General features: G+C 42.6%; 1 protein-coding gene across 1 annotated transcript; it reads left to right on the top strand.

Annotated features, from left to right (window-relative positions):
• The first annotated feature begins 9423 nt into the window (after positions 1-9423).
• LOC133886383 (disease resistance protein RGA5-like) lies at positions 9424-15084 on the top strand. Its single transcript, XM_062326102.1, has 5 exons — positions 9424-9462; positions 9877-10451; positions 11006-12623; positions 14288-14485; positions 14724-15084. The coding sequence occupies exons 1-5, from the start codon at positions 9424-9426 to the stop codon at positions 14970-14972; spliced, it is 2679 nt and encodes an 892-aa protein (XP_062182086.1). The 3' UTR covers positions 14973-15084.
• Positions 15085-15327: the final 243 nt, after the last annotated feature.

The raw sequence follows: 15327 nt of genomic DNA, 5'->3' as shown, positions 1-15327 counted from the left end.
TGCTGGAAATTAATCTTGTTTTATGGTAGGTTTAGTTTTGACATGTAGGAGAGTCCATGTCAAAGTAGAGAGTTGGAGTAGGATTAGAGTCCTAGTAGGAATAGGATTTCATCGAAATAGGATTAGGAGTCTAGTATTTGGCCCCTATATAATGAAGGGAGGGGGGCACCCTATAATGTGCCCCGGAGAAGAGAGAGGTGTCATGTAAAAAAAGAGTCGTGTTCGTGAATTATAAAGTGTGCGTGCATGAGAAATAAAGTAGCAGCGTGTGTTGAGAAAAATCTCATCATTCTTTTGTGTGTTTGTGTTCTTCGTGGTTGTTCGATCCTGGTGAAAAAGCCAACATCGACGTCCAAAAATACCGCACACCCAGCCACACCTCTGCAACAGTCGACCCCTAACAAGAAGAAGTGGAAGAAGACTGCTACATCCGCCTCCTCCAACTCTGCACACTCGACGACCACGCCAGCTCCACCGCCTGGCTTTTGGCCTGGCATCAATCCTTGGACAAGCATGGTCCAGGCCTGACCGCTGCAGCTGCCCCTTCGTCCGCTCAGTGCTCCTCCAAGCAATGCTGGATTCCTTGGCCTGCGTTCGCCCAGCACCGCACCTCAAGCCCATGTTGCCAACAACGACAAGTCCTCCACCTCTCAGGTGCAACTTGCCTCTTGCTGCTCTGACGAATCTCTCCGTCCAGCAACCCTGCAGCAGCAGCGATTGGTTCCTTTACACCGGTGCGTCCTCACATATGGCTACCGGTTCTAGTAACATACCCTCTCTCACCCCTTACACTTCTTCTTCCTGGAGGTGATGGCTCTGCCCTTCCCATCACTCACATTGGCTCCATGTCCCTCCCAACCTCCACTTCTCCACTCCTTCTTGATAACATTCTTTTATCTCCGTCTTTAATCAAGAATTTAATCTCTGTCCGCACTTTAACCCATGACAATCTTGTGACTGTTGAATTTGATACCCTTGGCTTCTTTGTCAAGGATCAGCACACGAAGAAAGTGTTTCTCCGCTGTGACAGTGATAGTGAGCTCTTACCCCCTTCGACCAGCGTCATCTTCTGCTCTGCCTTGCTTCGTCACCACCACTGCAGACCTCTGGCACCAACGGCTTGGTCACCCAGGACGTGCTTCCTTTCTTTATCTTGCTTGCTCATTTAAGTTCACCTGTAATAAGGACTTGTGACATACATGCCATGCCTGCTGTGTTGGCGAACATGTCAGGTCACCTTTTCATTCTTCCATTTCTCAAAGTGTAGCTCCTTTTCAATTGATTCACTGTGATGTTTGGACATCTCCAGTTTTAAGCATCTTGGGTTATTAATATTATCTTGTTTTGCTTGATGATTTTACTCACTATGTCTGGTCCTTTCCACTTAAGCAAAAATCAGAAGTTGCACGCAAAATTATCAACTTTCACACGTATGTTCGCACTCAATTCTCACGCACCATTCTTGCCTTCCAATCCGACAATGGTCGCGAGTTTGACAACGCCACACTACGTTCTTTCTACTCCTCTCATGGCATCTCTCTTCGTCTTTCTTGCTCGTATATCTCACCTCAAAATGGAAAAGGCTGAGCATATACTGCGTACACTAAACGATGGCGTCCATGCTCTTCTTTTCCATGCCTCCATGCCGCCATACTTCTGGGCTGAAGCACTCCAAACCTCCACCTTTCTCCTCAACCTACGACCATGCAAACCCATGGCACTAGCCATGCCATATCAGCTGCTGGTCAACCGCACGCCTAACTACAATGCTCTTCGGGTTTTTGGTTGTTTGTGCTATCCCAATATATCATCCACTAGCCCACACAAACTCACACCACGCTCTGTGGCTTGCATTTTTCTTGGCTACTCGTAGGATCATCAAGGCTACAAGTTTTACAACATGGCCACACGGGGTGTGATCATCTCGTGGCATGTCTACTTCAACGAGACACATTTCCCTTTTGTGACGTGACCGCATCTTCGTTGTCACTATCGACTTGCTCCATGACCACGCCTGACCCATCTCGTCGAGTGGCCTGGACCCGATCCCACCATTGCCATCGAGCCCCCATGTTTCGCGGTGTCCCTGAACGCCTCGGGTGCGCCCACAGCCTACACCGTCAATGAACTGAGCGTTTGGGTCTCCTACCCCATCTTCAGGCCCGGCCACGTTTACATCGATGGCATCACCACCACAAGTCGTGCGGGGTCAACATTCGTCTGAACCACAACTTATGTCAACTATCGACCACGTTTCATGTGCTCCACCATCACCTCCTGTACCGTCTCCAGTGACGCTTCCCGTGGTGGGTCATCCGATGACAACTCGGTCCCACGCGGGTGTGTACGAACCAAATCCGCGCTACGCAGGCACTGCATTGACTATTGCCCTCTCGCCACTTCCCAAGTTGGTCCACGCCGCGCTACGTGACCCCCTCTGGCGTGAGGCAATGCAGTCTGAGTACGACGCCCTCATCAAAAACCAAACGTGGGAGCTTGTTCCACGATCGGTGCAAACTGGTCATCGGCAAGTGGGTCTTCCGCCACAAGTTCAAGGACGACAGCACTCTCGACTGCTATAAGGCTCATTGGGTGGTGTGTGGCTTCACACAGCGCATCGGTGTTGATTATGGTGAAACGTAAAACCCCATTTTGAAATCTGCAATGATACACACTGTACTCACTCTAATGGTCAGTCGTGGATGGCATGTTCACTAGTTGGACGTAAACAACGCCTTTCTTCATAGTGTCCTCAACGAGAAAAATCTACGCCAAGAAACTAGCTAGCTTCACCAACCCAGTGCGGCCTCACCATGTGTGCCTACTGTCCAAGAGCTCGTGTTGCCTCAAACAGGCCGTGCGACCTTAGTACACATGCTTTGCAAGCTTCCTAAGTGACCTCGGTTTCCAACCAACTCGGTCGGGCACCTCCTTGTTCGTGCTATGGCGCGGCAACAACTCAACATACCTTCTTCTCTATGTCGATGACATTATCTTGACAGCATCGTCCACAACAATGTTGTGGAGCATCATCAATGCTATTAACAGTGAGTTCACGCTGAAAGACATGGGGCCATTTCATTACTTCTTTGGGAATTAGGTGAAATGGTCACGCACTGTTTTCTTTCTTCACCAGGAACAATATGCTCTTGATCTCCTTGAACAAGCTAGCATGACATATTGAAAACCGTGCTAAACACCGGTGGACACCTAAGGAAAGTTGTCTAGTTCGTTTGGAATGCCTCTCCATGATGCGTCATTGTACAGAAGCCTCATCAACACGCTTTAGTACCTTACCATGACATGACCGGACATTCAGTACGCTGTTCAGCAGGCATGCTTGCATATGCATGCACCGACAACTGATCATCAAGCCCTAGTGAAGCGCATTCTTCGGTACGTCTGTGGCACAACACACCTTGGTCTTCATCTCCGTGCAACTACGTCCCTCGACTTGGTTGCCTTCTCCGACGCTGACTAGGTGGGCTACCCCGACACCAGGCGATCAACTTCTAGATTATGTGCCTTCATTGGCGAAGCCTTGGTGTCATGGTCCTTGAAATGACAATCGACTGTCTCATGGTCGAGTGTGGAAGCGGAGTATCGTAGGGTCGCCAACGCTATTGTTGAATGTACCTAGCTTTGTCAACTACTGGGAGAGCTCAGGTGTGTCTTGGACAAGGCCACAGTTATCTATTGTGACAATGTCTCGGTATGCTACATGAGTGTAAGGAACCGTTCAAACAGTATTCTAATTAATCATTAAGTGGATTATTTACTTAATCACGACTTCAATGATTACGCAGAATACAAGTTCTTAAGCATTTACCAAGTTATTACAATTTGCAACAAAAGAGAGCTAGGAGGAGATAAAAACCGACTCAACTCCTAACCAATAAAACAAACTACACAGCGGAAAACTAAAAACTATACAACAAAAGGAGGATGGAGCCATATGCTGTTAGGCTCCATCACAAAACACACGACCTCAGAGTAGGATGCATTACTCATGCCCACCACCACCCTTGGCAGGCGTGAAGTAGCCAAAAACCAACTCCTCCTCGCCAGTAGCACCTGAAAAAGTAGCATGAGTACGAAGGTACTCGTAAGACTTAATCCATAATGGGCACTTATACATAGCCTGACTCCAAGGATTATGCATTTGGATATTAGCAAGAAAAGGCCACATGGTTAAGTAAACTTCATATGCGAAAGAAAATTTGACATAAACATGTGTGAGCATCTATACTTGACCAACACGGCTATCTAACCCATAAGCCTCAACTGAACATATATGTGAACGGAACCATAATAACAATAACCTCTGCCAACAAAACCATCTCATCATAACAACCACCTCAATCCGCATTCGTAACTCTACGACTGCTACAAATGGACAATAGCATGCTCACGAAAAGAGCGTGACATTTCAAAATGTTTTTACACCCTGCAGGGGTACTCCTTTACCTACACGACTTGAGGATCATACAGCTTGCATGACCACACAGGTCCATACAAGGGGGTACTCATATCAATCTTTTCCAATAAGCCCCAACCGTTTGATCATGCGCCAATAGGTACGAGGGTCATCCATAACTACTCCCGGAGCAAAATGGATACCCCAACTGGCCTCATGCCCGACACCATCGACCTGCACGCTAAAAAGCCACAACTACAAAGGTAATCGGCTTATCGTTTCCATATGCAACATGTAGTAAGCACGAAAAGTGCTAAAGCTAACTACAACAACGATCGATGCTTAAACGATTCAAGCGACCTATGGTGTCCGGGTTCCTCTCCTGACCTACCCAAGGGAACTACACATCGGGGTAGGATAAACACCCCTAACACCGCCTACATCTTATCTCATTCTCACCACTCATCCAACCAACATCATCAACCCATCATTAATATCATTGTGCAAGTGATTAAAGCCTATGCTCACGAACGATGAAACATTTCACCGCTCGACTTCTACCATGGACTTATGCAAAGCTAAGCAGCACGTGTCACATTTTAAGTTAGACATTGTCATGATTATACCCAGGCTACAAGGATATGGATCAATAATTATTCAAGACAGTAAAATTAATGCATCAACATAGGTTCTACCCATCATAAACTCGACATTGACTCAAACTCATGCATAACATACATAAAGCGTAATTTATCACATTAGACACATATGATCCAAAGTACCGAAAGAAATATGCTTAGATGTTTGCCTTGCTGCTCAGGTGACCGCCTAATGCTACCCGCGCAACACTCACAGAAATCAAAGAGATTTGCATCATCTTCAACCACGGCCGGGTCACGCGCCGGTTATTCGTTCACTAAATAAGAATACGTGCAATGATGAGCATGAATGAAGTGCAACAATGTATGCCACCATATGTATATGAAGAAATATCATGAAAAGTAGGCTTTATAATACATGAACATTTTTCCTAGTTAGAACAAGTCATAAGAAGACTAACAAAATTGGATTCACCAATTTTGGACTTGTAAAGAATTAACGGTGAATTAATGAAGCCTTAAACTAATTAATTTATCTCAGAAATTTCATTAACCATTTCATGGTGAGAATATTTTTAATAGGTATAGGAGGTTATTTTGAAACCAACAAAATTGGTTTTATAATTTTTGGAGCTACGGATAATTTATTATGAATTTTACAAGCTATCAGCAAAAAAGAAAAGTGTGATGAACAGTAACTGCGGAGTCTCCGCGAATTTTTGCGGAGTCTACGGACTGCTGCAAAAAGCAGTTCTTTGCGGGAAAAAAATATCGATTTGATTTGCGAGCTTCTCTAATCCAAAGGAAGACATGTTTGGGGTAGTTCATAGAGTCTAGAACTTACTCACCAACCTAGCAACTCGATTCCTAACTCAAATTCATCCAATTTCTCTAAATTAGCTCCAAAGCTCAGAAACTCAAGAACTTCACCACCCTAGCTCAAAATTCGAATTCTAACCATCCAAAATATGGATTCTTGCCGTGGATGCCTAGGAGACTCATCCAAGATGTTTTGCTGAGCTTGGGGACCGTCGGTTAAAGGAAGAAAAGTTTGGGAAGAGGAAGAATGCCGATGCTCCCTGTGCTTCAACCAAGAACACCAAAAAACATCAAAATCAGCTCGAATCCTTTGAGACAATGAAAATGAATTGGATGGATGAGAAGCTTAGGAGCTCGTGATCACGTGAGTACCACATGCTTATCTTGATTCCTTTTCTTGAGGTCGGATTTCAAGAAAGAGGGAGAGAGTGCTTGAGAGAGAGAGGGAGTGAGAGGGGTAGCTCCTGCTGTGCTGCTCGGGTGGAGCACAAGAGAGTGAGGAGGAGAGAGAGAGAGAGCAGGTGGGGGCTACTCCAAGGGAGTGAGGGAGTGGTTGGCTAGCTCATGTGGGTCCCACGGAAGAGAACTAGGTATTTTCAATACGATTTCTATTATTTTCTCTCCCGAAATCCTTTCTCTCGTCTATTTGACTCCAAATGAAGTGCTCTAATGTTCCGAAATAATATTACACAAAATTAAATATAATGCTTAAAAAGCATGATTATGCTTAATTACGTGATTACAGATTTGGGATGTGACAATGAGCACAAACCCTATGCATCAATTGCAAACCAAGCATATCGAGCTCGATGTTCACTTTATTCACGAGAAAGTCACCATCGGTCAACTTCGGGTGTGATTGGTTGCTTGCATGTCCTGTTGCCCACATAAACTGTATACACAGGCTAAGCGGATCCGAGAATGTTGAAAAGATGAGCGTTTGGTTGGTTGTATCTATCTGGACAGGCTGAGCTGAGTTGGAGATGTGATTGGATGGAAGAAATCGTCGCCAGATTTGCTATCACACTACTACAGAAAAGGTCATCACTGCCGATTTGTATACTTATCACTTCGAACCGGTAATGATACTCAATTTAGGACAAAAAAAATTAAATTTAAGCAGTCAGGCAATAATTTAACTGGGCTTTATATTACTAATCTCCATAATTAGAGTTTTATATCACACTAATATATAGTTAACTCACTAAATCCATCATTGTACACCAAAATCAAAAGACATGCATGGCCATGAGCAAAAAACCCTAAACCCACGCGTGCAAAAAACCCTAAACGATCGACGATGTCTACCGGCCATCATCGCCAACCTCCTTCTCCTCCTCATCCGAGCTCGACCGAGAGTTCTTCGCCTTTGGCTCATTGTGGAAGAAGTCCCACAAATTGTCGTCCTCGGAGAGGGACCCCGCCGAGTGGCCAGAGTCCGAGGTCATCTCGGACTCATCCGATGACCTAGCTGGTGGGGCCTCAGACTCGTCGCTGGATGACGGCGCAGGTATGGGAGGCATGACTAGAGAAGGTGGCGGTGAACGTGGTGGTGGAGTGGCCAGAGCGGGAGAAGCATCGCGCGGATCCATGGCTAGAGCAGCGGTGGTGACGGCGGAGGAAGAGAGAGGGTGAGAGTTGGAGAGAGAGATCAATCGAGTGAGAGCGAGCAAGAGCAACGAGCACGAGTGTGATTTTAAAGGCGCTCAGGAGAAGCCAAGCAGGCGCGGGAGCAGGAAGTCGTACGGATTTTGAGTATGACTGCCGGTTCATAAATACAACCGGTAATGATAGCAATTATCACGGCTGGTTATTAAAGGCACATCTTTTGATGAACTAATATCACTGCTGGTTCGTGTTATCAACCGGCAGTGATAATCACTATCATTGCTGGTTCTTGATGTCTTATCTTTTTATGTGCGTCTGAAGCTTACAAACTGATAGTGATACCTTATCAGTGCCAGTTATTTTTCAACCATCACTGCCGATTCGTAACAAGAACTGGTAGTAATAACCACTATCACTGCTGGTTCTTTATGGCTCGGCTTTTTATATGCGTCTGGAGCTTACGAACCGACAGTGATATTTTATTACTACCGGTTATTTTTGAACCGATAGTGAAAGGGGGTAGGGATGACCCAATCTGTAGTAGTGTTAGTAGATTAATTTACTTGCAGCAAGATTAACTTCAAATCTAGTATAAATTGGTGAATTTTTTTCCATAAGCTTAAAACAAAAGTTGTAGATCTTGTTGATGTCTTCGCAACGGCGCCAGTCTCATCCAATTTCGATAAGAGGTTTTGGAGAAATAGTCAAAACAATGCTGCTGTCCGGTTATGTTTAATATGTGCAGTATTATATTTACCTATTTTTTACCTTGTTAGAACACAATTTAGCCCAAAAGCCACAATAGAAAAGTTGTAATAATTTTTCTGTAGATATCTGAGATGTATTTATTTTCTACAATTGGTTAAGCAGATTGAAAGATTTTTTTAAATAATGGAATTTTTTTTTGACCTTTTGCATCGTGTGATGCATATAGCACGTGTTTATTATTACATCATCTCAGCTCATAGCTGAATATTAAAAGGAAATGAAAGCCTACAAGACCACATGAATGCAATTTTAGTCGAATATTCAGATAACATGAGGATCGGGGTTTTAGTGTTTAGTTAAGAGTTTAGTTTGGGTATTCATTATATAGACTTATGTTCACCGTGTCATAGATCCTAAGTCTAGTTCTACTCCACAGGTTTAGAGAAATCTAGTGTCGAGGGTGTGATGCCGAGATCTCACCAAGGTTAAGTGCATGGCGAACTTGTTTTGATGTATGCCATATTGTTTGATTTTCTCTACTTGTGTCGTTTTCAATTTCTTCTTGATCTGTGTGTTAATGAGATGTCCTGATTCAAGACTTCATGATGTTGTTCGCGCTGAATGATTCATATTTCACTGTGATGTTCCTTACATATGATTCATGTTCCATGGATTATTCCAATTCAAGGATGTTCAATTTGGTTCTTATACTCATACTCCTATGAGTAAGTGCTTTACCATTTTAGACATAAACTACCATTCATTGATGATTTCACAAAAAAGAAAAGATCCTTTTTTATTGTGCTTCATGAGTTAAACAAGTTGCATTCGGTTTTCCAGTTCTGAATTGAACTTACTGAGTGTTTTTACTCACTCTTGTGTTTATTTGGTGTTTAGATACCAATTGATGGTGGCATGCATTGGAGTTAGCGTAGCACCTCAACTTATCTCTCACATTCCACTATATTAACTTAGTTACTCTTATTGAAACATTAGAACTTAATTTCTTGCTTGACTTAGGTGGGTTATACAGTAGTTATGGTTGAGATGGTCTTGTGGTCAGTATGGTTGCATTTACTTATTGTTGGATGGTCTGTGAAGGTTTATTATTGCTTATCTATTGTACTTTTACTTGTTATTATCAATTGTCTTGCATGGATGCCCATATACAGAGAAGACTCTACCAAAATTTTTAATAAATTGCATACTTAGTTAATTTTAGGTGATGTTTGGTAGCCTCCGGGTATGTAGATACCTATAGTATTACACTCAATGTGCGAGGCCGCCGCGATAGAAAGTGAGGGACTGAGGGTACAACGAAGGAAAGAAAAATATGGGTGACTGGAACTGGGACGCAAGTTTGACAGTGGAATTGGACGGGCATCATTTTCCACTACTCTACTTTTGCAAAAACAAAACGTAATGGAAACTTTCCGTGGCAAGAATGAAAAAAAATCTTATGATGGCATTAAAATGCACACATAATTTAAGACTTAAGAATGGTAAAAGCAACACTTTTCCCTTATGCTATTATAGATTCGCCTGTTGATTAAGATGTCTCTCACCAGTCATTCTGCAGGATGGTACAGTCAGGATCTGTACTAATTAAGTGGCACTGAATTCTTGCTTTGTCCTTATTGTTTAGGAACAAGGATCCTCTGTTCTCACCTGGCAAGATGGAGATTATTGTGACGGGAGCAATGAACGCTCTCCTCATCAAACTAGCTGCGCTCCTCATCAAACCCTCTTGTACCGTCAGCCACGCCGCAGGGATTCAAAGGGTTCATTGATAGGAGCTTGAGATTGTTGACAGCAGCCAAGACTCGGCATCAGATTGCCACAGAAATCCAAGGTATCAAGACCCTTGTCAAGGAGGTGGCTGAGCGCCGCGATAGGTATAAGGTTGACAGTTTTGCCATCCAACCTACTGCCACTACAAGTATTGACCCTCGCTTGCATGGTATCTACGAAGATTCAGCAAAACTCGTTGCCATCAGTGGCCCAAGAGAAGAACTAGCTGCATTGCTGATGGTACAAGAGGGCATATCCAAGCAACTGAAAGTGATTTCCATTGTTGGAGTTGGTGGTTTGGGTAAGACGACTCTTGCTAATGTGATGTACCAACAGTCCATGGGACAATTTGAGTGCTATGCTTTTGTGCCAGTGTCCCTCAAACCTGATATGAAGAAAATTCTAAGCAGCATACTCCGTCAAGTAAGCAAACAAAGTTACACTAACATTGAAACATGGGATGCTATGGAACTCATCAACAAGATCAGACAAGTTCTTGAGGATAAGAGGTATAATGCACTAGTCGTTATATGCTCACTATAAACCTGTACTATGTCTCGTCAGATTTCAGATAGCTTTAAATTCTTTTCAACTTTGAAAGTAGAGAAGTTCACGTACGAACTAAGCTGCATGATAAGATTTACAAAAAGTGTTGTAAATTTCACAAAAATAAAAATAATTTGTAGGCATTACTGCATTAGTGAAACTGTTTTATATTTCACAAATAAAAAAGGAAAAGGACTGAGCCTAGCTTAGTTGGGTTGAGAGTGTGGATGTACACTTAGATCACCCAAGTTTGAGTCCTCTTGGACATAAATCTGAGTGCCTAATTTTTTAAAAATGACTGTATGCATCTTGGACGCCTTTGTCTTGTTGATACAGAGGCTAGAAGTTATACTTTCATTATCTAAAAAAATAAGAAAGGAATTGCAAGCATGATATTGGATTGTTGGATTGTTTCTGGAATGTTGGATTGTTATTTTATTCCATGTACATGATATTCTTTCAAAGGAAAAATTGATTGTAGTCATATTTGCTAATGTGCTCTTACAAAAAACAACAGGTACTTCATTATAATTGATGATATTTGGGACCAATCAGCTTGGAATTTTATCAAGTGTGCACTTGTTGAGAACAACTGCGGTAGCAGAGTGATCACGACAACTCGTATAGCTGAGGTTGCTGCACCATGCTGCTCCCTTAATGACGGTACAATTTACAAACTAAAACATCTTTCTCATGATGACTCGAAGAAGTTGTTCTACAAAAGAATATTTGGTTGTGAAGATGGTTGCCATCCAGAACTGAATGAAATATCAGAGAAAATTTTGAGAAAATGTTATGGAGTGCCACTAGCCATCATAACTATAGCCAGCCTTTTGGCTAATAAACCAAGAAATGTACATCAGTGGCACAGTGTGTATAGTTCCATCGGTTCTGGACTTGAAAAGTTCCCTAGTATCGAAAACATGCGCCAAATAATATCTATCAGCTATTACCACTTACCTTCCCATCTAAAACCTTGTTTGCTATATCTAAGTGTGTTCCCAGAGGATTACATTATTTTAAGAGATCAATTGGTACGAAGATGGATAGCTCAGGGATTTGTCCACGGAAATGATGTTGAAACATTACATAAACTTGGGCACCATTACTTCAATGAGCTCATCAACAGAAGCCTGATTCAACCTGAACACATTGATGCTCGTGGCACGGTATTAGCTTGCCGTGTGCATGATATGGTGCTTGATCTCATTACGTCCTTGTCATCCAAAGAAAATTTTGTCACTACATTCCATGGCCACCAGCTAGCACATCTTCCAAAGAAGATTCGCCGATTGTCCCTCCATAATACTAGTGACGAAGAGCAGTTGCTATCGTCTGTTGGAGTCGGCAGTCCTACAAACATTGCAAAAGATCTAGGCAATCTAACCGGACTAAGAGTGCTCCACATTTCATTGAGTGATACATGGCATGAGAGCTACGAGAAGTCTTTGGTTGATTCTTTGTGCAACCTAAAGAAAATCCAAGAACTACACGTTCATTCTTCAGGAGTGTCCACAGAGTTCATGGCAGATTTAGGATGGGTCCCTCAACATCTCCAAAATTTCACTGGCAGCATACCTAGATTGCCAAGGTGGATGAACTCATCGCTCTTGGATCTGTCCACTTTGGAAATGACGGTCAACATACTACGACAGGTGGATCTCCAAAATCTTGGAGCCTTACCATTTCTACAGTTCCTCTGTCTTTCCGTGCTCGAAATCGATTCCAGTGAAGAAAGGTTGGTCATTAGCACTGGTTGTGCAAAATTCCAGTGCCTATCTGAGTTTCACTTCAATAATGATAAAATGGGACTCATGTTTGCACAAGGAGCTATGCCAAAGCTTGAAACCGTTGAGGTTATATTTAGAGTCCGAGAGAGAAAGGATGCATATGGTGACTTTGATCTTGGCTTGGAGAAACTCGTTTCAATTAAGCAGGTAATCGCAAGGATTCGTTGTACCCGTTCCAGAGTTTGCGAGGTGGAGGATGCTGATTCTGCTATGAGGAAGGCAACCGACATGAACCCTAATCATCCCAAGCTTGAGGTGATCAGATATTATGAAGATGAAATGACAGAGGACGAAGAGATAGTTCACCACAATGTGGAAACATTGAAAGAGGAAGAGGAGCAGGCGGTACGGATTAGTTAATCTTGCCCTCCCTAGTAACACTCGTATAATTAATTCCTGCACTTAGTTAACTGTTTCCCACATTTGCATAATCCTGTATTGTTTCCTTTCCTTCACTTTTTTGGTTAGTAAGTTTTCAAAATGAATACAATAGAAGTCGTACAAAAACTATGTATTCATCAATTGTCATAACAACTTTTCTATTAACTGGTACGGTTATTATCTGTTTTAGCATTATATAGCCCCTGAGACTTATGTTGCTAGAAAAGGATGTACAGGTTAGGGAATCGACTCAAGCCATGAATAAAGTGATTGTTGAGAGGAGTTCTTCATCCTAAAACCATTTAGGACGATGTCATTTCTAAATCCTTGCCTTCTAGCTGCCAAAATTTTGGGGGTTTGATTCTCAAAGATTTTTGTTGGACCCTTTTCTGGGTCCCTGTGCATTATGTATCAGTAGCTGATATGTATAGATTACAATATAGTAATACCATAGACATGCATAGGATAAATTGTATAACATGAATTTAGCCATACAATGGTTTGTGGATTAGGATCCACGGCCAGCCAACCACACAAAGTAGACAACGCCAATCGGAACCCACGATAAGCCCAATGCCTATAGCCAATTTGGATGCGGATGTAGTCTTAATCTTTTATGCATCCTCAGATTTATGTTTCAGTTTAATTGGTCGTGAAACGACTATTAGAATTTTCTAGGTGTATGTGTGTGCATGTGTACATGTATATGCATGTGTGGTAATTACGTCTAGATGTATGTGAGCATGCGTACATATGTATGTATGTATACTTTTATATGGTACCCTACATGTGCCAGGAGTCATAAGTAGTTTCCCTAGTTTAAGGTCCTAATTTAAGATTATCTAGCTCTTATATCTAATTACCTTGCATTTTCTTATGAATTACACTGATTATGCTACTATTTATTCCTACTAAAATTGCATTTATTTATTAAAAACACAGATTAAACTATCACATTATTAGTAATAAAATTATCTTTATAGTCTAAAATATAGTTTCTCACATTTATCAACATTTAAAAGATTTAACTTAAAAGGCTATTTATAAACCTAGGGCAAGCACACTCAAATTCTATAAAACTGAACAAAAATCCGAAAGAGCTCCTAAAATTATGAAATTGTATGGTAGATAGATCTTGAATTTATATGAATATCAATCGAAGAATCAACGGAATTGGATTTGAAATGGAGGAGAAATCGCTCTTGGAAGGTTTGCCAAAAACTTAAATCTAGAAAATAAAAATCACGGTGGTGGAGGCCGAGGTGCGGTGGAGCAGAGAGGGGAAAGGAAAGGAGGTGGAGTGAGGTGGAAGGGGGAGGCCGGGCTAGATTTTATTCGCAAGAGGAAGAGGGGAGGCGCGGCAAAGCATTGTGGCCCAGCATGGCCACAGGCGGCGGCCACTTGCTGGCGTGGCAGATGAGGGCGACGTGACTATGCTACATGGACACTGTGCTGGCGGTGGATAGGGAGGGCGGCAGCGCGATGCGATGTGGGAGAGAGAGGAAAAACAGGGAAAGAGAGAGAGTGTGTGTTTAATTTTATTTTTTATACGGTGAAATACGAGTGTCACAATTTTCCCATGATTCAGCATTGCTTGGCTAAACCTTTGCTCCAACTCTTGCATTTAGGTTGTTCTTGAGAAGAGAGGGCCATGGGGTGGAGATGGAGGGAGCACTCGTGACATAACGGTGGCACCCCAATGTCTGGAAAGCGTGAAAATTTGTAGCGCTGTAGTTGTGGATGCACTTGGTTTTTCTTACCGAGACCGACGCGGGAAGCATCACAGAACATCTCTTTGGGGCGGTGTTGGTGGGAGTGTCCGGACGGTGAGTAAATTTGCAACAATTACCTTTTTATACAAAGGAACTGTAAGTACTAACCATCAATTTGCAAAGCAAGCATATGACAATAGCTTAAGTGCTTGACAGTATAGCACAGTTGATGACTGGTGATGGATGAGCGAGCCTTACACAAATAGGGCTCCATCAGAACATGCAGGCTCCTGCCTTGTTCACGAAAAAAAAAAAAAGCGGTTTTGATGATTTCTTTTCTCTCTACTTTCAGGTTGATCTTGGTCCTTCAGAGTATGTTAAGGAGGTTTCCGGGACTTACGGTCCATTCTCTGATCGTCCAAACATTATCACGTCGCTTACACTGGTGACCAATTTTTCTAGTTACGGACCTTTTGGGCAGCCAAAGGGAAGTCCTTTTCACACACGGGTAGCGAAAAACAACAGTATTGTTGGCTTCTTTGGGCGCTCAGAGACGTATCTTGATGCAATTGGTGTTTATGTTCGGCCTTCTGAATCTTAGCTACTGATCTTCCCTGTTTCGTTTACCAAAGTAGTGCACTTAAACTTAACTGATGTTGTTTGATTCTCCAGATTGCTTGTAAATATCATATGCCTCCAGATTTGGCTGATAAGGCTGGGTTCTACCTCTCCCTCTCTGTTATCTCTCTGTTATCTGCAAATGAAAATTTGCAATTATGAACCAGATTTGCTTGATCTTTCGCCAATGGCCACTAGCCCGTTGTTGTTGTGCAAAAGGGAAAAAACATCGCATAGAAAAATCATTCTAAGTGATTTCTGAAGAGGCCCTCTGTGCTGAAAAGGCCAGGAGTGTAGGCCACGGCTCATTTCAGGGATTTATGGATGTAAAACGGGTT

This window comes from Phragmites australis, chromosome 12 (genome assembly GCF_958298935.1).
Source record: "Phragmites australis chromosome 12, lpPhrAust1.1, whole genome shotgun sequence".
In the NCBI taxonomy this organism is placed as follows: Eukaryota; Viridiplantae; Streptophyta; class Magnoliopsida; order Poales; family Poaceae; genus Phragmites; species Phragmites australis.
This window is presented reverse-complemented; position numbering and strand designations above follow the sequence as displayed.

Bases quoted from the DNA above. Each gene is read 5' to 3' on its own strand.
- LOC133886383 (XM_062326102.1), top strand. From the start codon at position 9,424: ATGTGCGAGGCCGCCGCGATAGAAAGTGAGGGACTGAGG. The intron at 9,463-9,876 runs GTACAACGAAGG...TCATCAAACTAG, and splicing joins TAGAAAGTGAGGGACTGAGG to CTGCGCTCCTCATCAAACCC. The intron at 14,486-14,723 runs GTGAGTAAATTT...CTCTACTTTCAG, and splicing joins TTGGTGGGAGTGTCCGGACG to GTTGATCTTGGTCCTTCAGA.